Source organism: Barbus barbus, assembly GCF_936440315.1.
Source record: "Barbus barbus genome assembly, chromosome: 22".
In the NCBI taxonomy this organism is placed as follows: domain Eukaryota; kingdom Metazoa; phylum Chordata; class Actinopteri; order Cypriniformes; family Cyprinidae; genus Barbus; species Barbus barbus.
In genome coordinates, this window is record NC_136750.1 from 6,318,376 (window position 1) to 6,341,484 (window position 23,109).

Sequence of the window (23,109 nt, forward strand, 5' to 3'; positions counted from 1 at the left end):
GTAAAGGTCATGGCCTTTCCTGAATGCAGCTGACTTCTTGTACCAATGTTTTAAGAATAATCTGGCTTTTGGGATTTCATTTTAGTCTGTCTACAAGCCAAAAGGTTCCAACTAGCTCATCATTAATAATAGCAGCCCACACTATTACACCACCTCCACCTTGCTGTTGAACTGTATTCAACAGTTCGCCTCCTCCGCGTCACCGTAGCGCAATTTTGGAGAGTATCCACTGAACGCAAACAGCATACGCTGCTCTGTGTCAGCTGCGTCACAAAGATATGTTATTGTTTTCATTCAAATCAAAGCATAAACGATGTAAACAGCGTATCCGTGTAACGCTCTACAGTAACGCGGAGGAGATGAACTGTTGAATAAAGTCGTTATTTTTGTTTTCTCGTACCTTCGTAAAGTTACAGTTGAACCCCTGATGTCACATGGGTTATTTTACCGATCTCCTTGCTATGTTTCTGGACGTTGATCGTGTTAATTACATTTTACAAAACTCAAAACTCTGGCCATTTTATAATACCTAGAATATCAAAATCAACTGCGAGCGGCAGATCCTTTTCCTAAGCTTTTATGGCTTTGGAACAATGACTAAATTTTCATTTTGGGCATGATGTTTCAGCTTTTGTAACCATACCAAATACTTTGAGATCCTGACTCCTTGTGCTTCTGGAGATTCCAGGTAAGTTGCAGTTGTGGAAAATGGTACCACTGGAGGCTAATTAGTTCCTGGTGGCTTCACGCTTAAGTCTCTGCAGATCTTTTGCTAGCAATTTGCAACTTTTCTTCTCAATGCGGTTTTTTTTTTGCACCCTTGCTGACTGTTATTGACAGCAAACCACTTGATAGTCCAATAGTCACGCTTTAAAGGGCACCTATTATGCAAAATCCACTTTTACATGGTGTTTGGACACAAATGTGTGTTGGCAGTGTGTGAACACGACCACCCTACAATGATAAAAATCCACCCACTCTTCATTTTTTAATCCCCATTAAACCAAGTCAGTCTCACTAGGCCTTCCCGTTTTAATTCTCATGCTGTGTGACGTCACACTGCATAGGTCTGGGCCGGGCAACAGGGTTTGACAGCCCTGCATTGCTATAGTTTCCGCCCTCAGCGGTTGTACTCTGTCCTCCATTTTCTCCGTGCTCGAGCAGCTGTAATGTCAACAATGTCTCGCAAGCAATCCCGATGCTCTGTGTGTGGATGTAAGACTGAACATAAGAGTCTTAATTTTCTCCCAACATCTGAGCTGCTGAGGATGCTGTGGATTACTTTAATTTTTCAAGGTAATGCGCCTCAAAATCTACCTAAATACGTGTATCACTCCAGACACCTTTGTGAATGTCATGTCGTTATAGTGCTTAGCGTTTTAACGGTTTTTGTGTGCGTACATTAAGTATGGGGGTTGTGGTTATCAGAATATTTATAATTATATTGTGCACACTATATTATAATATCTGCCAATATTATTATTATTTCATTTTTTTGTAATGGCTGTTTGTAAGTAGTGAACAAAACAAAACCACACTAATATACTTTAAAGCACAAGTCAAACTGAAGGAAGATTTTGAATAAGTATAGCTGTGTTCTTAGGTCAAGAATATTTTCATACATGTAATTTCCATTATTCATGTAAACTAAAATGTAGTAAACGTAGTAACCCTTACTTTTTCTAAGTAGTTTTGTGGCAAACTAAAACAAAACAAAAATAAAGGTAGCTCTAGTCTCTGTGGGTTCAACCAACTCAACAGCACCTCTGTGTAGATTTTAACAATTAGTGGCCACAAAGAATTCAAACACTTCAATGCTATCAAAGCTACTGAATTAAATCACAATATTTCAAACCAAAGTGGCGTTTTGCTCACCAATGGATCCTCTGCAGTGAATGGGTGCCGCCAGAATGAAAGTTCAAACACCTGATAAAATATCACAGTAATCCACATTACTCCAGTCCATTGATTAATGAAATGAAAAACTTGTTTGTAATACAAATACAATAAAAAAACATCTTATTATCTGCAAGTACACATTTAAAATAAAAAAGCTAGATTTTAAGATTTGAAATACACTGCAAGTTCACATTCAATTCACTTAAGCACAGTTTTTCACAAAGCGAGATCTTGTTCATTGGGCAGTTTGGAAATGCAACTTAGAATAACAGATTTAGTTCTTTTAAAAGGTTTAGGACCTATAATTAATGGATATTATTTTCACAACAACCTAAATCGTCTGATCTGGTTTCCGAATTATGATAAGCACCACTACCAATGTAAGGGATTTCTGAGAATCTCAGTAGATTCATTACAGTAACTAGTGAAGTGAACTTATAGTGTGTTAACATCAATATACAACTTAAATGTGGTGAAAAGTACAACTTTCCACTTATGTTAAAAAAACATTTATTTTTCCTTTTTTTTTTGTTTATTAGAAATATACCATTGACTCTGTAGTAACACTGACACCTTTTAACTGACACACTATGAATAATTCATAATTAGAGGTAATAAAACATCTGTAGTGGACCATGATTCTCAAACAACAATCATAACATGTTAAACTATGATAGATTTCCAAATTCATTAACATCAGTAACACCATGCAAAACGTAGAAACTACACATTTACAGTGACATTAGTTCTCAGCCTGTGATCTGTGCGGTCTCCACTATGCTCAGGATCAGTGAAATCAAATAAAATTCAATCGAAAAACATCTTTCTGTGTTGTGTCGTTGTGTTTGTAACATAGCATATTTAGAATATGACACAGCATGGCAACACAACGGCAAACAGCAGAATTATTAGCATTGTCGGTACCAAAAACGTGACTCTCCATTAAAAAAAAATATTTTTACTTAATTTCAGCTTTTTTTTTCCAGAATTTGTGCTCTCCGGAGGAGACTTTGCTTATAAAACAAGCAAAAATGAAAATGTTGAAACTCCCTGTCAAAAATGTTCTTGGGCCAGTTGAATAACTGCTCAGGCTGGTACATGTTTATCCTTTAAGAGTGGTAATAACTACAGGTTCTGTTAACTGGCTAGTCTCTCTCCCAGTCTCCTGACCAGTTCTGCTAGCTCCTCTGTTTGACGGGATTTCTCCTCTAGGAGCTCATAGCGTAAACTTGAGATGTCCTGCTTTATCTCCTTTAGTTCCCCTGTAAGACACAAAGAGACTGATAGACACAAAGACCTTTTATCATAAGCGATAAGCTTACATAACTCGATCATTACATGACTTGACACACAACCAGAAGTCCACCTACAAAAGTAATTCCACTGGAAACCACATTTAATAAAAGAAATACAAATAAACCTAACAATAAATAAAGTTTTAAAGCAAACCATTTTACAAAAAGAAGTTTAAAATGTATAATTAAAATGATCAAAGATTTTAGTTTGGAGGATAGAAATCCCCAAAATGATCTAAATTTAATTAACAGCACAAAGTCTGGTCTGGAACAACATTGTACCTTCATTTACTTCATCTCCTTCTTTGTCAGTCTGTGCTTTGATCACATATCGTTTGATTAGCCGTTTCATGATCCTCTGTGGAGAGAAAAAATAGCACCAAATTTATTTGGAAGATTCTGTCAGATCCTAAAAGATACATGAAATACATTATTATTAATCAGCTTTCCAAAATAGCTTCTTCTGATTGGTTGGTCGCTGCTTTCCTTTTCTATAATGAAACTGTATTACTCTTTGTCTAAATTCTCGTCTCTTTATTCTCTGCATTCTATTGGTGACTTGTTGTGTTTTACCTGGTAACGACTTGTATGAGGTGAATTCTTCTCACTGGACTCTTTTTGTTTACCCGACTAAAAGAAAAAAAACAATTTCTTTGCGAATATCAAACCCAAACTATTTTAAAAGCTCCTCATGTTGTTGCACAATCTGGCCATTTGAGGGAACCAAATACCAAATCAAAGTATATAATATTTATCTGAAAAAATATGCAGTTAAAAACGAAAAGCAATGTTGTGAGAAAACTTTCTCTCACGCATCAGATGCATTTTTAGTCATTTAAGAATGTCTCTCCTCCGCCTCACCTCATTGAGCTCTGTGTCCTCCTTCAGGTCCTCTTTGTGTCTATGAAGAGGTATCAGCAGGAGCTGCTTGAGTTTCATAGCCAGGCTGATGACTGATTTTGGGCTGGGGATGAGGTTAAATGGCACAGGTAGCGTCCCTCCTTCCTCAAAGTACGAAAACCACAGCTTAGCCCTGGCAAACTTCCACTCCACATCTGCATCGTCCTATCACAAAGATAAAAACAAAGTACTGGCAAGTGACATTTCATTGGAAATTCATTTAAATCATTTCCAAATAGGTACATTTAGAGTGGCATCACATATTATTTTGCACTAACACATGAATACGGTGTTGCTTTAAATAACCAAAATATCCATCATCAAAGTGTCATTTACAAAGATAAAGGTAGCACGGATACAATATTTAAGCAAGCCATTTTACTTAAAGAAGTGTAAAATGTAGATTTAAATTGATAAAACGTTCTGTAATTTGGGGTTTTTAGTTTTGAAGGACAAAAATGTACTTAATTTAACTATGGCTGTTTCTCAAACGGAAGGCTGCATCCTCCGGAGGCCGCATTTGTGTATTTTTTAAGGCAAGACACTGCAGGTGAATAGGGTAAAAAATAACTAATAGTTATCGCCTTATTTACCTAGTTGATTGATTACATTGATAATTGCAAACATTTTTTGTATTACGAGTTTTCTAAAATATTAGGTTTAAATAAGCAAATGATGCATTATTTAATGAAATATGCACTAATTTGCATACATTTCTAGTACAAAAATCTAAACACTGGATGAAGTCATTTTTTTGAGTCAAAAGTTTTCACAGAGGGGTCTTGGGCATCTCATTTTGTCACTTCATAATTCAGAAAATACCTAGAACAATATATTATCACAGTTTTGGGGGCAGTAAAATGTTGTATATAATCAAGCAAATTATATATGAACAAATCCCTCTGTAATAAACCTTCAGGATATAGACTAAAGATGTAAAGTTTGGTGTGTGCAAGTGCTACTGAAGTGGAGATGTATGGCTCAGTGTAGGAGCAAAAAACTCATTTTGAGAAAACAGCCTTTAAAAATATGTATTTTAATTGAAATCTATTGCCACAAATAGATAAAGTGCTATAAAAGAAACACTTAACAGTGTCTTCAGGATGGTTTCGTTCCACTAGTCTGAAAAAAACACTTTATGAAAACCAAAAGCCCAAAATTGACAGGTGCATGAAAAAAAAAAAAGTTTTTGCCTGCAGTGTCTCCCCTTAATCTTTTCTGAGCTATAGAACTTCCTCACATGACAACTAGCCTCAGTCTTCCCTATATACACTCTTAACATCAAATAAAAATATAAGTGGAGTTTTGCAGCATTAAAGCAGCTTTTTGGGTTCCCCAAAGACCCTTTCATGGAACGGCTCTTAAAAGGACATGTTTTATCTTAGTGTGAAGATCTTTAATAATCGGAAGAACCTCTTTCCACAATAAAGAACCTTTTGTGGAATGGAAAGGTTCCATTAATGTTAAAGGTTCTTCACTGAATCACACATTTTTAAGAGTGTATGTAAGAATTAAATGACATTGAAATTCATTTTGTAGCATCTGATGCTAAAACATTAATGTGGAGTATGATTGTAGCAGTGCAGTGTGTTGACATTTTAGTAATGGTCAAATAATGATATCCCCAGATGGCGATAAAAAGCATCAAAAGGAACTTTCTCTGTTTCCTGTTACCACATCAGACCTCTCTGGTGCAATTAATTTTTTATGGATTGATAATGGCATTCTCGCTTTGCAGCAGCAGCTATATTTGTTGTATTTTTCGTTCAATGCATGAGCAATTCATATTTCACTGTTGGATGCTAATGTAATATATTGTGAAGGCCAAGTTGCTTTTACACAAAAAGGCTGTAATTTATAAAACCAACAATAATCAATCTCTACTGTAACCAGAGAGGACTTCCCATTGCATTTTAACAAATGCAACCGTTTTAAATGAGATACAGATCCTTTATAATACTGAGTATGAACGGGAAATGATGCTGTCTGGACATTTGCCCCAGGCATGTACCATCCTACTATCCACAGATCTCATTTCAGAATATGATTACCTCAATTTCCTGAAATGAGTTGTTGATCATGGCGATGAGCATGTTGAGTAAGACGATAACCATGGTAACGTTGTAGACTCCGTAAAGTACATAGCCAATATTCTCAATGAATTTGTGCCCGTTGTTGATGACGACAGACTTGACCTCAGAAAGTCCAAAAATAGCCCAGAATAAAGTTTTAAAGCTTTCCTCAACACTGGAGAAGAGGAAACAGACAACATCTTTAAGTGTGGGTTATGTTGTAGCATTTCATTCATCATTCCAATGATAATTATGTTTTCATGTAATATATACGAATTCCTAATTTATCACATATACATACACCATATGAAAGAATGTTTTATTATATGCGTACGTCAAATTACTTAATTTGGTAACACTTTACAATAAGGTGCCATTTGTTAACTAACACGAATAATGAAAAATATATCTTAGTTCATTATATTCAACCATAGATTAAGAAATACTGTAACAAATGCATTGAACATTATTAGTTTGTTAATTAATACATTAACTAATGTCAACTAATGGGACCTTATTACAAAATGCTACCCAAAATGTTGCTTTGTGTTTTCTAGTGCTGTCAAATGATTAATCGCGATTAAATCGCATCCAAAATAAAAGTTTGTTTACATAATATATGTGTGTGTACTGTGTATATATTTTTATGTGTATATATATAATTCTATCAGGACCACTATCGTCAATGATAGACACTTAGCATACAGTTTGGTTTGGCGGTATGTTCTGTTCCATACCATTATCGATCATTGCTGATCGATTGCTTATGTTTGTCGTGCTGCTAAGAGGTTTGTAATTGTAGCTCCGTGTAGCTTCGCTTTTCTGTTGAATCTCTATCTTACTTTCACTCTGTTGTTTAAAGTGATAATATATAGCTTAATTCCCACCATATTTCTGATATTATCTATCAAACTAATTTGATCGTTCGCTTTTTAAAACCGTGCGTGCAGCGCGTTAGCATTCGTTAGCTGGTTAGCTTGTCAATCGCGGCTCCATTCGCGTTTCTATTCGCGCCTATTATTGTTATTTTTTCTCGCTCCGTTTTTAACGAGTTCAACAGTGGTAAGTGAATCATTCTTCAATCTCAGTGAGTAATGGCTTCTTCTCCTGCTATTGTTGTTTGCACTGTTTGCCACATGTACAGTTTATCTCTCTCTGTCGGCGACGAGGGATTCATGTGATAAATGCAGGGAAATAGTTAGGCTGACAGAGAAGATTTCAGAATTAGAGACACGCATCCAAACTTTAGTTAAGGACAGTAAGAATGTGAGGGCTGTAGATACTGCTTTGGATGTGACTAGCTCAGGGAGTCCTGTACTTTGTTCAGTTCCGTTAGAGCCCGTGCAGCGGGGCAACTGGGTGACTGTGAGGCGGCCTAGTCGCGGGTCAAAACATCAAACAGGTTCTCCCCACTCAGTGACGCACCCACTGAGAAACCTAATGAAAGTGCTCTAGTTATTGGCGATTCTATTGTACGGAATGTAAAAATAGAGACACCAGCCACCATAGTCCAATGTTTACAGGGAGCCAGAGCACCTGACATCTTGGCAAATTTAAAAGTGCTGGCTAATGCTAAACATAAATTCAGTAAGATTGTTATTCACGTCGGCGCTAATGATGTTCGACTTCGCCAGTTGGAGATCACTAAATATAATGTTAAAGAGGTGTGTGAACTTGCAAGTACGATATCAGACACTGTAATATGCTCTGATTCCGCTCCCTGCTTACCAGGGTGATGAGATACATAGCAGACTGTCGTCACTCAATGGCCCCCGCAGAATAACATAGGTTTCATAGACAATTGGAAGAATTTTTGGGGCAGACCTGACCTGTTGAAAAGAGATGGTGTTCATCCCTCTTGGGGTGGTGCCGCTCTTCTCTCTAGAAATATGGCACATAGTCTTAGAGTTCGTACTTGACTAACTGGGGCCCAGGTCAGGAAGCAGACAGACTGGCTAAACCGACCATCTGCTAGCCGCCTCACGTCACAGAAGTCAGTTAATTCTCAGCACATAGAGACTCTTTCACCTAGATATCACACTATAGAGACTGTGTCTGTTCCCCGAACTAGAAAATACAGAAAACATCCAAACCAAAGTAAGAGTAACAATTTAATTGATGTTCAACAAATAAATAACAGATATAATACAGATAAACAAATGATAAAGCTTGGCTTATTGAATATTAGATCCCTTTCTAGAAAAGCATTTTTTGTAAATGATATGATCACTGACCATAAACTAGATGTGCTTTGTTGACAGAAACCTGGCTAAAACTAGATGACTACATTACTTTAAACGAGTCTGCCCCCCAAGATTACAGTTACAAACATGAACCGCGTCCAAAAGGTAAAGTGGGAGGTGTTGCTACAATTTATAGCAATATTTTCAGTATTTCTCAGAGGTCGGGTTTCAAGTATAATTTGTTCGAAGTAATGGTGCTTCATATAACGTTATCCAAAGAAACAAGTGTTAATGATAAATCCCCTGTGATGTTTGTACTGGCTACTGTATACAGGCCACCATACAGACTTTATTAAAGAATTTGCTGATTTTCTATCTGAGGTAGTGCTGGCTGCAGATAAAGTCCTAATTGCTGGTGATTTTAATATCCATGTTGATAATGAAAGAGATTCGTTGTGATCAGCATTTATAGACATTCTAAACTCCATTGGTGTTAAACAACATGTTTCAGGACCTACTCGTTATCGAAATCATACTCTAGATTTAATACTGTCATATGGAATTGATGTCAGTAGCGTTGAAATATTGCAGCAGATCGATGATATCTCAGATCATTATCTAGTTTTGTGTATATTCCATATAGCTAAAGCTGTAAAGCCAACTCCTTGTTACAAATATGGTAAAACCATCACTTCTACCACAAAAGACTACTTTATAAATAATCTTTCTGACTTATCTCAATTCCTCAGCATATCCAATAGCTCAGAACAACTTGGTGATGTAACAGAAACTATATTTCTAGCTCTTTAGATACAGTTGCTCCTTTACGCTTAAGGAAGATTAAGGAAAAGAGTCCAACACCGTGGTATAATGAACACACTCGGGCCCTAAAGAGAGCAGCCCGGAAAATGGAGCGCAGCTGGAGAAAAACAAAATCAGAGGTATTTCGTATTGCTTCTGTAGGAAAGGGAAAGTACCCTATCCTACAGAAAAGTATTAAAAACTGCTAGATCTGCTTACTTTACATCTCTTTTAATTCAGTAGTCAAGTCAATATTATTTGTATAGCGCTTTTAACAAGGCAAATTGTGTCAAAGCAGCTTTACATCGGCTTGATATAAAGCTGGGTGGCTTTATATCAGCTTTACAGTATTTAGACGGGGAAAGAGTTTGTCGAAATAGTATCATTCTCCTCTGGCCAGACAAAATCAGCAGTTTAAATCTAGGCTAAAGCTGAATCAGATTGTCAGGGCTCACAAAATCGCTAGCCCGACGTCCCGGGGATATTGTGTTTTCCAGTCGGGCTACCAGAATGTATCACTGCCCTGCCCGACGGGCTACCTTAAATACAGGGCTCCCATACAATGTTCCCTCTAAGCTGAGCACGTGCGCGACCGCGCTCTTCTTCCACCGTGGCCGCTCAGAAGAAATAATGTGCCTCGCGCACACAAAAATAAGTTGGGAAGCCATTTGATTGAATGCCGCCAGTACAAGGAAAAGAATAGCAATGCTCGGGCAAACCGCTATAGAGCTGATGTCACGACAGAGTTAGAACCGGTGAATGCGGTTTACAGGTTTCATAGAAAGAGAACGATATGCACCAAATGAGTCGCTGTAGAAACTGAATACTTCAATGGTTGCTCTTACTTCTCCACTGGTCCCGTCCAGCCCTCTTACGTCTCCACTGCTCCTATCCAGCTCTGCGCTGCCTGAGCGCCCCCAAGAGTTCACTCCTCCAGAGCGCCCTCAAGTGCCCGTGCCTCCAGTGTGCGCCACAGAGCCAACAAACATTATGCTTTGGGGGTGTTTTTCTGCTAAGGGGACAGGACCTGATGTACTTGTTACATTGTTAGAAGAATGGCATCTACGCTAATATTAGTCTGTTTCTTTCTTATTCCGAGGTCACTGTAGCCACCCAGATCCAGACTGTATCCAGATCAGATGGTGGATCAGCACCTAGAGATGACCTCTACAGCCAGGACACCTAGATGAGCCCCAGAGACTGATCCCCAGTGAAGACCCTGTCTCCAAGACAGTCATCGGGACAAGACCACAGGAACCAGATGAGTCCTTTGCACAATCTGATTTTGCTTTAGCCTAGATTTAAACTGCTGATTTTGTCTGGCCAGAGGAGAATGATACTATTTCGACAAACTATTTCCCCGTCTAAATACTGTAAAGCTGATATAAAGCCACCAGCTTTATATCAAGCCGATGTAAAGCTGCTTGGGCACAATTTGCATTGTTAAAAGCGCTATACAAATAATATTGACTTGACTTGTTCTGGGCAAAACCTCCCTGCCCATCCATGCAGCCTGTCATGAATGAGCAGGGAGACCAGCAATAATAATAACCCCCCAAGGGTTAACAGAACAGAACCAAGCAGATATCATTAATGTACTTAATTACATTTAGTGTAACACATTATTCAAGATTAGAGAATCTGATTCAACAGGAATGTCAGAAGCCAAGTCCCTGACTGTGGCGAAAGGAGGAGTTGGGGATGGAGGAGGGTAATTTGCTCCCGAGCAAGCAAGCTGCTAAATAATACTGAATAGCGCTTATATAGGAACACAATAGGTGTCGTATCCCTATAGGTATATGTGATCAGCTGAGAGTCAGCTGATGCAAGCTTGACTCACTTGACCTGCCAGAACTAATGCTACGCTTAATATACACAAATATGCATGTACATATTTTAGAAAAATGTTATGTTTATATATTAAATATATTTATATATAATATAAATTCTATGAATATAAATATATACACATGTAAAAACATGTAAATATTTTCGAAATATACTGTATGTGTGTGCATTTATATATACATAAATATACACAGCCATGTTCATTTCGTTGACGAATAATTTCATAATCTTCGTCAACGACATTTTTTTCACTGACGACAACGAGACGATAACGAACGAAAACTCTTTATGAATGACAAATTATGACGTAAGTCTATTGACATTTTCGTCAACGAATAAAAACGAGACGAAAATGTTAGGGAGGGACGATTTGGGAAGAGATTCATTCAGAACGAATCGGCTCCATAGGAGATTAGAATGCGAACATATGAACCGGCAGGACATAAGCTAAAATACACTTGCTGCACGGCGCATAAAACGTTCAAAAATGTGAATATGTGGGAGTAAGAGAAGAGCAGGCATATGGATAAATCTGACAACGCAAGAGAGAACTCAATTCGGTCCGGTTTTCTGAGCGCAGACACTGAAGCATACACACACAGAAAGCGCGTCTCACAGCACGTGAGTACTCTTTCACGTCGCATGAACGGAGAAATACACACAAAATAATGTTGAAATGTCCGTTTTGACAAGTATTCAGTAAACACAGTTGATTACGTCTTAAGTGAACGTAAACAGTAGTGAACATGTATCAGTACATTGCATCCGTGCATTCGGTTTTAAAGGGATAGCAGCCTAATTTAGTTGCTATTGTCCGAGTCATTGATATTAATCAAGCAACAAAATAAAGACTTACAATCACTCACTGCTCTTGACTGAAAAACTTTAGTAGCCCTAAAGATTAATCTAAATTTATTTATAGAAATAAATGTCTGCTTGAAAGAATGAAGAATATGGTAAACAAGTTGTTATAATGAATGCATAATTAGCCTATATAACCAATGGTATTTCATTAAAAAGAAGATTATGTTCTTGTTCTTTATGAGAAGTGGTTTTATTTCATTTTAACAAAGGCATGTTGTGTGTCACCGCAGTTCAATCGCTGTCCATCATGATAAAACGTTAATATCCAACCTATATAATGAGTTTGGAAAATTTTTGAGAAATGCTTAATAAATGCACTGTAACTAAACCCATTAGATTTTAGCCGACTAAATTTACTGTAGATTTAGTCGACTAAAACTAAAAACAATTCAGATGACTAAAATATGACAAACTAAAATGGCATTTTAGTCAAAAGACTATGACTAAAACTAAATCAAAATTTGCAGTCAAAATTAATACTGATACACAGTACACACACACATATATTATGTAAACAAAAAACTTTTTGGAAAATTTTTTGGATGCGATTAGTCGCGATTAATCATTTGACAGCACTAGTGTTTTCTTGTCTGTTTGTAGGCTTTAAGATCATGCAAATATAGAGTCTTTCTGTTAGGAAAATAACAAAGTGCAGTAAACGGTAAAACTATTTTCTCCACAATCCGGTGTGCATATAATTATGAAAATAAAATAATCTGATTATAACATCAAGCAACATCATTAGTGGTGGTAAATTTCTATGAATTTTACAATCTGCTTACATCCAACTGGCCAGGAGTGCAAGTTCCGTCGTTACCAATAGAGTTCAATGGAACTAACAACCATAGTTAGCTAACGATGGTTTTGGGAAATGCGTCCCTGACCAATGGTTAGGTTTAGGAATTGGAGGTGGGCCTTCATGCCTAGTTTTTTTTTTTTTTTTTTTTTTTTTATCATTCGTTTTCATATAAAACAAACTATATGAATTCATATAAAGTGGCCAACTCATATTGAGGTCCAACCTAATCTCATTAGAAAATTTAATATTTTATATGACCTCAAAGCTAGACATCATAAAATCTGCAACCATCCTATTTTTATTTCACAAGGTTGTTAATGAATTTCACTGTATTTGCTGAATTACTTATCTATTTCATATTACCCTGAGCCTTTTTACAGAGTATGAAGAATCCTGGACTCTTATTCACTCTCAAGACCACATGGACATGATCATGGTGTGGTAGTCATGATAATCAAATTTGCCAAACGCCTACTTCCAGTATGTCCTTATGCATTGCTGCCTAAGGCTCTAGGAATTTTTGTAATTATATAACTAATAAAGACACGGATATGATGCAATTACAAAGGACAAGACAAACAATCATCAAAGGAATTGATGTGAATCAACCATTGCTTACGTTGTGAAGGCGCCGTTCTGCTTCGCTCCACGATAGTATGAGTAGAGGTTAAACATTCCAATCATGAAGGCCACAAACACCATTATGAAGATCACCATGAATTTAAATATGTCTTTCACAGTCCTGCCCAGAGAGATCTGCAAGGGCCCAAAGCTCTCATTCGCCGGTAGGATGTACGCAATCCGAGAGAAGCTCAGAACCACTGCGATGGCATAAAGGCCCTCAGAGATCAGCTGAGGGTCTGAAGGAACCCAGTGGATGCGAGCTGAAATATGTACAAAGGAAGCTTGTTAAGATTGAGCATGTTGTCTTTTCTATAGGTATTTCAAAAGGTCAAGCTGAAGGTATTCACCAAAAAAAAGTCATTGGTGCAAAAAAGTGTGAGCTGTCATACAGTGGGGGAAAAAAAATTTGATACCCTGCTGATTTTGTACGTTTGCCTACTGACAAAGAAATGATCAGTCTATAATTTTAATGATAGGTTTATTTTAACAGTGAGAGACAGAAAAACAACAACAACAACAAAAAATCCAGAAAAACGCATTTCAAAAAAGTTATAAATTGATTTGCATTTTATTTAGTGAAATAAGTATTCGCAAAACATGACTTACTACTTGGTGGCAAAACCCTTGTTGGCAATCACAGAGGTCAGACGTTTCTTGTAGTTGGTCACCAGGTTTGCACACATCTCAGGAGGGATTTTGTCCCACTCCTCTTTGCAGATCCTCTCCATGTCATTAAGGATTCGAGGCTGACGTTTGGCAATTTGAACCTTCAGCTCCCTCCACAGATTTTCTATGGGATTATGGTCTGGAGACTGACCTTAATGTGCTTCTTCTTGAGCCACTCCTTTGTTGCCTTGGCCGTGTGTTTTGGGTCATTGTCAGGCTGGAATACCCATCCACGACCCATTTTCAGTGCCCTGGCTAGCTTCAATGCCCTGGCCCTGACGGTACATGGCTCCGTCCCTTTAATGCGGTGCAGTTGTCCTGTCCCCTTAGCAGAAAAACACCCCAAAAGCATAATGTTTCCACCTCCATGTTTGACGGTGGGGATGGTGTTCTTGGGTTTATAGGCAGCATTCCTCCTCCTCCAAACATGGCGAGTTGAGTTGATGCCAAAGAGCTGGATTTTGGTCTCATCTGACCACAACACTTTCACCCAGCTCTCCGCTGAATCATTGGCAAACTTCAGATGGGCCTGTACATGTGCTTTCTTGAGCAGGGGGACCTTGCAGGCGCTGCAGGATTTCAGTCCTTCACGGCGTAGTGTTACCAATTGTTTTCTTGGTGACTATGGTCCCAGCTACCTTGAGATCATTGACAAGATCCTCCCGTGTAGTCCTGGGCTGATTCCTTACCTTTCTCATGATCATTGAATCTCCACGAGGAGAGATCTTGCATGGAGCCCCAGACCGAGGGAGACTGACAGTTATTTTGTATTTCTTCCATTTGCGAATAATCGCACCAACTATTGTCACCTTCTCACCAAGCTGATTGGCGATGGTCTTGTAGCCCATTCCAGCCTTGTGTAGGTCTACAATCTTGTCCCTGACATCCTTGGACAGCTCTTTGGTCTTGGTCATGGTGGAGAGTTTAGAATCTGATTGATTGTTTGCTTCTGTGGACAGGTTGTCTTTTATGCAGGTAACAAACTGAGATTGGCAGCACTCCCTTTAAGAGAGTGCTCCTAATCTCAGCTCCTTACCCGTAGAAGAGACACCTGGGAGCCAGAAATCTTGCTGATTGATAGGGGGTCAAATACTTATTTCACTCATTAAAATGCAAATCAATTTAGAAATTTCATATGTTCAAAAAGTAATCAAAAAGGTTCAAAGCTGAATATAGTTTCTAAAAAGATTCTTTTGTTATATAATTTTGTTTTCATACATGTTTTTTCTTTCTTTTTTTACCAACTTTATTATTTTTTTCTGTAGTTTAGTTTTCATGTTTTTATATTTGGTTTTCACGTCTTTATTTTCCTAAAATTATTGCTTTAATACTGACAGTGCCATGTCTGTCTTTACTATGACATTTATCTCTGAACTACACATTACTGTATAGTATTATGTATTTTAATCAGTTAATCTATGCAAATAATGAAGACACTAATATGTTTTGTGTACAGTTTTTAGGTCAACTGTACATTCTGTGATTGAACTCACTACCACATCATTGTCATATCGGAGGAGAATTTATCAGTGGGAAATACAAAAATAAATTTGTAAATAAATAAAAGAACAAATAAATATAAATGTTACATTCACATTTATGTACTTGGTAAATTATTTTATCCAAATCATCATACATTGTTTTGCAAAAGTCATTTCTTAAGTAAAGAAGGTCAAAAAAGAAAGTAAAAGAAGCTGCATGTGCCACAAATTTGAGGAAAGTACCATGTATGATCTTCCTCCACTATAATTTAAAACAGAAAAAATAAAGTTTTGCAAAAATCGTTTTTGCATTGTTGAAGTAATGATGTAGAAACCTTAATCATCTTTTTTTCAGACAGCATTACTCACCAAGACGATAGTATTCTATCTCAAGGGGCAAGGTAATGTTTGATAGATCTGTGTAGTGCTTGTCGACGTAACTCTGTGCAACATTTGCATGCCAAAACGCCATAAACCTAGCAATAAATGAAGTCACAAAAATGGCCAGCATTCCAAAGTCCAGCAAATTCCAAGGCTCCAGCAGATATTCCCGAGGACCCAGAGACCATATCTCTTTACATTCAGCCCAAATCATTCCTTTAATTGGAAGAAAGAGACAGATAATTAGAGTTCATGCACTCAAAGTAATTTAATGTCTTAAAATGCATTTCTTTTTTTTTTAATTAACATTATTGCTTTACAGATCATTTCTACAAATATTTGTAATAGATTTTGATAGTGCAGATGTGACAGATGTTAGACAGTTCAAAGAGTTGTGACCTATGAATCGTTGTGTTCTTGCATCAGTCATTTGGGATTCATTTTAGTACATCACTGTGGGAAACCATAAAATGGAAGAGTATTTTTGAACCTCTTTAGTTTCATATTGTTCATAGCAGGCTTTCACATTTGATACATCAGACATTTATGGCTCTGTAGTATAATATAGGATAATGTGGAGCTCGTGCTCAATACTTTGGTGCAGTTGCTAATATTTATGTAGCCAAAAAGTAAAATGTGCTTAGTTTTATGATCAAAACTCTGGTTTTTATTGTGGTGGGGAATCATATAATGCAAATAAACATTCCTCAAGTCTGATCTATCTTATCTGCTACTCACATTTTAACATGTTTTTTTTATATATATATATATATATGTATAGATAATCAAGTAAAGTTGCTTCAGTCCAGTAAGTGTTCTTCTTAAAATACCACTAACAATATAAAAGTTATTCTTATGTTTACGTCATAGAATCTTCAAAGATTTCAAAGCAAAGAGACGTGTACCACAACCTGAATGGGGACAATTTTTCAAATTACACTAAAAGGCCTTTGACTTTCTAAACAAAGTATAAAATATCAATCAGACAACAGAAGACATACAGGTTTGCAACTTCATGCAAGTGAGTAAATGATCTAATACAAATAAACGTTTGATTTGTTGTTGTGTAACACGGTGAGAGATGATGTCTGACCTACGACCCAGGAAATGATCAGCATTTCCATCCAGGTAAAAGGGGTGGTCTTCATGCGGAACAATTGGGAGGGGTGGTCGTGGATGGTCATATTTGGTAAGAGAGATGTCCCTTCGAAACGGTCAGCAGCATTCATAATGAGAAGGCCAAGAAAGATTGTGAAAGAAGCTGCGTGTGCCACAAATTTTAAGAAAGGACCACGTATGATCTTCCCCAACTATAATCAAAAACATTGCACAAAACAAATAAAGAATGTTCTGAAGTATTGAATGTATTTGTGTTATTTTCTTACTCATAATACCACATATGCAGAAAAGAAATTCAGTGCCATGGATGAATTCACAGTGACTAAAGGTTCAGGTTATTACAGTCTGACCTTGCTTGAGGGTGCTATCCAGTACAGTAAGGCCAGGATGGGAAGTCCAACCACCACCCCCAGAACCACCAGCAACTTGACGGCTGTGGTTTGCTGCCTGAGCCCTGACAGATTCTCATACCATATGGACAAAAGCTGCTGTTGGCAGTTTGGATGGGCTACAAACTGTGTGGGAAGCATCAGAGCAGGCAGAGACACAGTAAACAGACATGTTTATATTACTGTGCTATCATGCACAGTGATTAATCCGCTGTATTTTAGCACTTAAGGCTACAATAGTTGAATCATTATGCATAATTATATCACTTTCTGAAATCATTGTGTGAAATATTAATGTTTTTTTAATGAAAGGAACCTACCTTTTTCAGCTCGTATTTGATGGCCAGTTTTAATCGAACTAGATTAGGTCTGTCGCCCTTGTCATAGTGGCCACCTGCCTCTGTGTCTCCGTTTAAAATGGCTTCCACCTCCTCTGTATTCCGACACAGATCCAGAAGCCCAACTACAAAATCCTTACATTGCATAGACAGCTTCTTATAATCGTTCTGTGAAAGGAAATTAGCGTAGATCTGTTGAAAACATACAAGTACGATGAAAATCACCTTAACGCTAAATCAAAATAAAATTAAAAAATCTTTCAAGAAATTGGTGCCAAAAATGAAAAATTAGTCAATTTTCTTGCTGTTGGTCGCAATGTGATTTTTCAGTATTGTCTTAGTGTTTTTTTTTTTTTCTTCTTCTCCATACAATAATAGCGAATTGTCACCAAAACTGTGGTTATCAAAATTCTTCAAAACATCAAATTTTATGTTTCATAGGGCGAGTAAATGATGACAGATTTCTTTCTTTCCCTTTAGCATTATTAGTAGTGTGCTAAAGCAAGAATCGCTATTACTATTGTTCATACTAGTTGGGCTAGTGATTTGAACAAACCCATAAACCTAAGAATTACGCTTTGGCACATAACCTGTCCCACAACATTTGTGCTACAGATGTGAATTATACCTCAAATCATTAAGAAGTTGTTTAGTATAATATTTTGCTTGAGGGTTAAAAATGGGAGAAAAAAGACTTTGAAGAAGGTTGGCTTTGACGGAGCAACCCGGGCCCTATATAGAGAACAGACTATCACAGAGACGGGGCTTCTGACTTGAGACCATAATCAATCTCCCAGAACACTCTAGCAACCACCTATTAACACTCAGAACATCCACCAATTCCCTGGCAAGCATCCAAATCACACTAGAAATTACCTTCTAATGCCACAGTAACCTCCAAATTGATATTGCCACTGGCAAGCACCACCCACATTCTCTTTAATTATCTTCAGTGGCTTAATGAAAGATATTGTAAAGTGTTACAAACACATTTATTAGCATTATATAGGTCACAGCCACAGAATTTGCCATATGATCATCCTTAATGCTTGCAAAATGAATGTAACTGGCATGTTGTCATGCACGTAACAGCAGAATTTTTTTTTCTTTTACTTTCTAGAGAGCAGTCTTACCATCTGTTAGGCTCAATCAGCAAACAAAACGTTCAACTCATCAATAATAATATAAGCAAGAAGAGCTGAGCCACCCACTCAATGGCAAAGGCTACAGACTCACCAATTACCAAGCATGATTGTACACCCACATCCATATGCACTCTACATAAAAAGTTAAAAGTTAAATAAAAAGCATAACTCAAACTCATTAGTCTAATGTATTTCCTGCCTACTATTGTTATTACTCTATATCAATTGATATTACCCAATGAAATGCTTGGTCAAACCCCATTACTGTGTTGACAATGACATATATTCTACTGAAACATTAAGTTGGGATTAGAAATTCTTCCATGTTCCATTTTTTACTAACAGAATCTTCATTTTCTTCTCTTATATACAATCATGCTCACCTTGAACTCTTTTTCTATGTTGGCCAGTACAGCAAGTTCATTGCTGAGCTCTAGAGCCGTCAGTACCGGGTCCTCGCTGGATAGGGATAGGTAGGCAGGGCTTGCCAACCCTTTGTAGGCATTGATTCTTGAAAGCGAATGGCTAAAAGAGTCGTGCCTCTGGTGATAGAGGCAGCTGTTGCATTTGCAAAAGTAGTCATGTGGGCGTGCAATGCGGGCGCCCCTCCTTAGCAGAATGTGCACGATCTCGTACTCATGGCAATGAGAAGCTAGTATAATGGGTGTAATATCATGGGAAAACCGAGTGCCATCCTCGTCATAGGCGAAGAAGTCGTCTTGCGTCTCTGCCTTGAGGGGGCTGCTAGTGAGTTTAGATGTGTCCGCAAAGGCTTGGTGGCCCAAAATGGCCTCTACAATACGAATGTAGCCTTTACTTATAGCTAAAAGCAGAGCGTCACCAATCCTGGCCAGGTTCTCTCTCCTCAGCAAGAGTTCCGTCACTTCCAGGTGCTCATTTGCAACCGCAAGCTGCATTGCATTCTGGCCCATGTAGTCCACACAGTTGACATTAAGGTCTGGGAGTTCTTCTAGCATCCTACGGATGACAGGGATATTTCCATACTCTGCCGCCTCTAGGAAATGCTCTTCAGTTGGCGATAGACTATTGTAACGAGCGTTAAACATGTAGGCCGGTCTCCGCATAGCCATGCGGCGGCACTTAGCCAATGCATGCCTTTGAAGGTCATCGTTGCTCCACCTATTCCAACAAGAGAGAAAATCAAAAACTTGTTTAAAACAGATACGGTCTCATTAGCGACATTCCAGTTCAATTTTGTGGGGGAAAAAGGTCCATTGTCTTTTGTCAAAAAGTTTGAAGCACAGCTCACAGAAGTCACTTTCAAGCCAAGCAGCTTTCTGTTGGTCAACGCGATAAATTCACGCAACCAACTTGAACCTGTTGTGAAATGTGCTTGAGGAAGTATTTTGACCTCACTTGAAATTCCTGATCCCATGGATTACTATTGAAATGACTGGATTATGCTTGTGAACATTTGCAGAACAGTGATAAATGTGAACAGTGTTAAAATATCACCCTGTGTTCGAAATAAGCAACTCGTTAGAGGATCTCACCTGTGGCAACATTTCTGCAAAATAATATTACATTGCTTCTTGCACGTTTTATGAGTGAGTGGCACTAAATGCAAGGTCATTTTTACATGAAATAGGTGATCGGGAATCTGGCAACGTTTGTTAAAACTGCTCTGTCGGGTTTTAAAATACAGTAAACTACCCTAAACCCTAAAGTGTTCACATAAGCAAATGTGAGATTTAAAAAATATATAGTTTCTGAAGCAACCATGACATTTTAACTTGTTTCTATGAATCTTTAATCTCTTTTATCATAATTCATGTTTCACGGGACAGTGTAGTACTGTACAAGTTATGTAAATGTAAAAACTTACTGGTTTTACAATCATGAACGATGGTAAGTGTTGTGAGGTCACACCATGGTCCATGATACTAAAAATACAGTGAATTGTATTTATCGGAATGTTTTTTAATTTAGCAAAAATTACGATTAAAGGTCATTGCACACCGAGTCCGAAATTTTTGCACGTTAAAAAATAAATACGACCTCGTGTCACGTTTACACACTGCCTCCGAAACTTTCGTCCGTCATAAAAAAATTCGGATCAGGTTTGATTTTCTGCATTTTTGCATCCGTACCAAGCATTTTGATAGGAAAAGATGACAAATAGAGGAAGAAAAATTAAAATTTCGGACCCCAAAGGCACATTTTTCCATCAAGCTTATGTTATAAGGCTTGGAATCAATGCTTTCTTTACATCACATTCAAACTTTTTTTTTTACTAATGAAATGTTTAGTTGTATATCATCTTCACATATTTCTGAGAAAAATACACTCCAACTGCATCTAAGATGCATATTAATTTTGAAAAACTTTCTAAACATGAAACGTTTTACCAAAGGACAATGAGTTTAGAAGGTTCTTTAAAACAGGGTAACAATTATATGTACGTCAGAAATAGAATAAAGGTGCCTGCATTTAAATTGCTTAATTTTGTTGAAATTATTTGTTTGTTTCTGTAGCAATGAAAGCGCTGAATCAGAGATCAATAAGCCCTCCTCCCACACTAATGCTGTCTTAGTTATTCAAGACAATTCTCATCCCAGTAGCCAAAGGGCACAACTACTGATAGTGTAAGGCTTCTCCTTGTTACATTTCAATCTATATAAACCTTTTCCCTTTAAAATTCAAGAACTCTGAGAGACTAGAGCAGGCAGCATGTGAGGGGCTAAATGGTGGAGAATGTCAAATATTTGGGGTCAAATTAGTCATAGATTTACAAAAACATGCTGAAAGACTAACTGGTTCTTAAGACCATATAAAGACCGTAGATGAAAGAAAGAGAGGGAAAACATGTGTAACTGACCTTTTAACACAAAATATTACAGTTACTATGATTCAACCCTGGTGACAACTAGCCCCAGTCTGCCCTAATATTAAAATGAATCCACAAATCACATCAGCATCTTTAACTGTTCCAGTTTGGTAGTTATTACCCTAATTCACCTTGAACTGGGCTCAGCATATAATGTTTGTCCTGAAATAGATATGTCACAAAAAAATAATTATTTTTATGTCAGTTCTTTCTTTATTTATTTTAAGAACAATACTTAAGGAAAATGCAACATGCCATAGTTTCAGTCATTTACCTTACACTATGTGCAGCTATCAACAAACAAATAGGCTATACTTCTTTGTTATTTATGTTTTTTTTTTTTTCTGTCTATATCTGTTTGTTTGTATGTTTTTGTGAATGCACCACTGAGACAAAGCACTAAATTTCGTTGTGCTGTCGTGCAATGACAAAGTAGCCAATTCTATTCTACAATAAAGTAAATAATTACATAAACAATGAAAATGATGAAAAATGAATTGGTAAAATTTCATTAACTTTTGCTAATAACTAAAAAAAAAACAGCACTCACCTCTTGCAATACCGTGGTAAAGGATACTTTTCAAAGTCGGTGTTCATCCGTTGATGGACAGAAGTGTTTTCAGTGGACATCGGTTTGCTGTTGTCTTCATGAATCTCTCACTGCTACTGCTCACTCCTGGAATAGATGTGCCCATGCAAACTCTGGTTTCGGTCTGCTCCATAGGACTACACGCGCCTACTTCAGAATGTATGATGATGTCACGTGCCTTTTCTAGTCTGATGAGGTGATTTTTAAAGCAAATTATTGTACGATTTGAAACATTGTATCTGAGCTGAGATAAATATTTTAAGCTACAAAGTAATGAACAGTACTTTTGGGAAATATCAAATAAATATCACTCAACTGAGGGAAAGACGGTCAAAAAGTTTTTATTTTTTAGTTTTTTTTTTTTATTATACGTGGAGCGGGTCGCCCCCTCATGGGCGCTGGCATGTTGACATGCAATTGTCAAAGGCTACTAATAATAATACAATGATGATACATTTACTTTACAAGGGCTCAGTGTGTTTTACAAAAGTGCAACGATGGAACATGACTTCCATGATGGTATGGGTCAGCATGGCCTATGTGATCTATATGGATGCATGCAATTATGAGGGAAAACATAGATACAACCCGAATTCCGGAAATGTTGGGACGTTTTTAAAATTTGAATAAAATGAATAGTAACAGAATTTCAAATCACATGAGCCAATATTTTATTCACAATAGAACATGGAAAACATATTTTATGCACAAAATGAGCTCATTTAAAATTTAATGCCTGTACAGGTCTCAAAATAGTTTGGACGGGGGCATATTTACCATGGTGTAGTATCTCCTCTTCTTTTCAAAACAGTTTGAAGACATCTGGGCATCGAGGTTATGAGTTTCTGGACTTTTGGTGTTGCAATTT

General features: G+C 37.3%; 1 protein-coding gene across 1 annotated transcript; it reads right to left on the reverse strand.

The window, feature by feature from the left end:
- Positions 1-2,436: 2,436 nt before the first annotated feature.
- LOC306888779 (short transient receptor potential channel 6-like) lies at positions 2,437-22,395 on the reverse strand. Its single transcript, XM_079447223.1, has 12 exons — positions 22,203-22,395; positions 19,188-19,944; positions 17,642-17,827; positions 17,283-17,447; positions 16,907-17,123; positions 15,802-16,029; positions 13,281-13,545; positions 6,146-6,341; positions 4,056-4,259; positions 3,768-3,824; positions 3,477-3,552; positions 2,437-3,161 (listed from the first exon to the last, which is right to left on the reverse strand). Exons 1-12 carry the CDS (start codon positions 22,280-22,282, stop codon positions 3,037-3,039), a joined length of 2,556 nt encoding a protein of 851 aa, XP_079303349.1. The 5' UTR covers positions 22,283-22,395; the 3' UTR covers positions 2,437-3,036.
- Between the last annotated feature and the right edge of the window lie 714 nt (positions 22,396-23,109).

Bases quoted from the DNA above. Each gene is read 5' to 3' on its own strand.
- LOC306888779 (XM_079447223.1), bottom strand. From the start codon at position 22,282: ATGTCCACTGAAAACACTTCTGTCCATCAACGGATGAACACCGACTTT. The intron at 19,945-22,202 runs GTGAGTGCTGTT...TTGTTGGAATAG, and splicing joins TTACCACGGTATTGCAAGAG to GTGGAGCAACGATGACCTTC. The intron at 3,553-3,767 runs GTAAAACACAAC...TTCTCTCCACAG, and splicing joins CTCATACAAGTCGTTACCAG to AGGATCATGAAACGGCTAAT.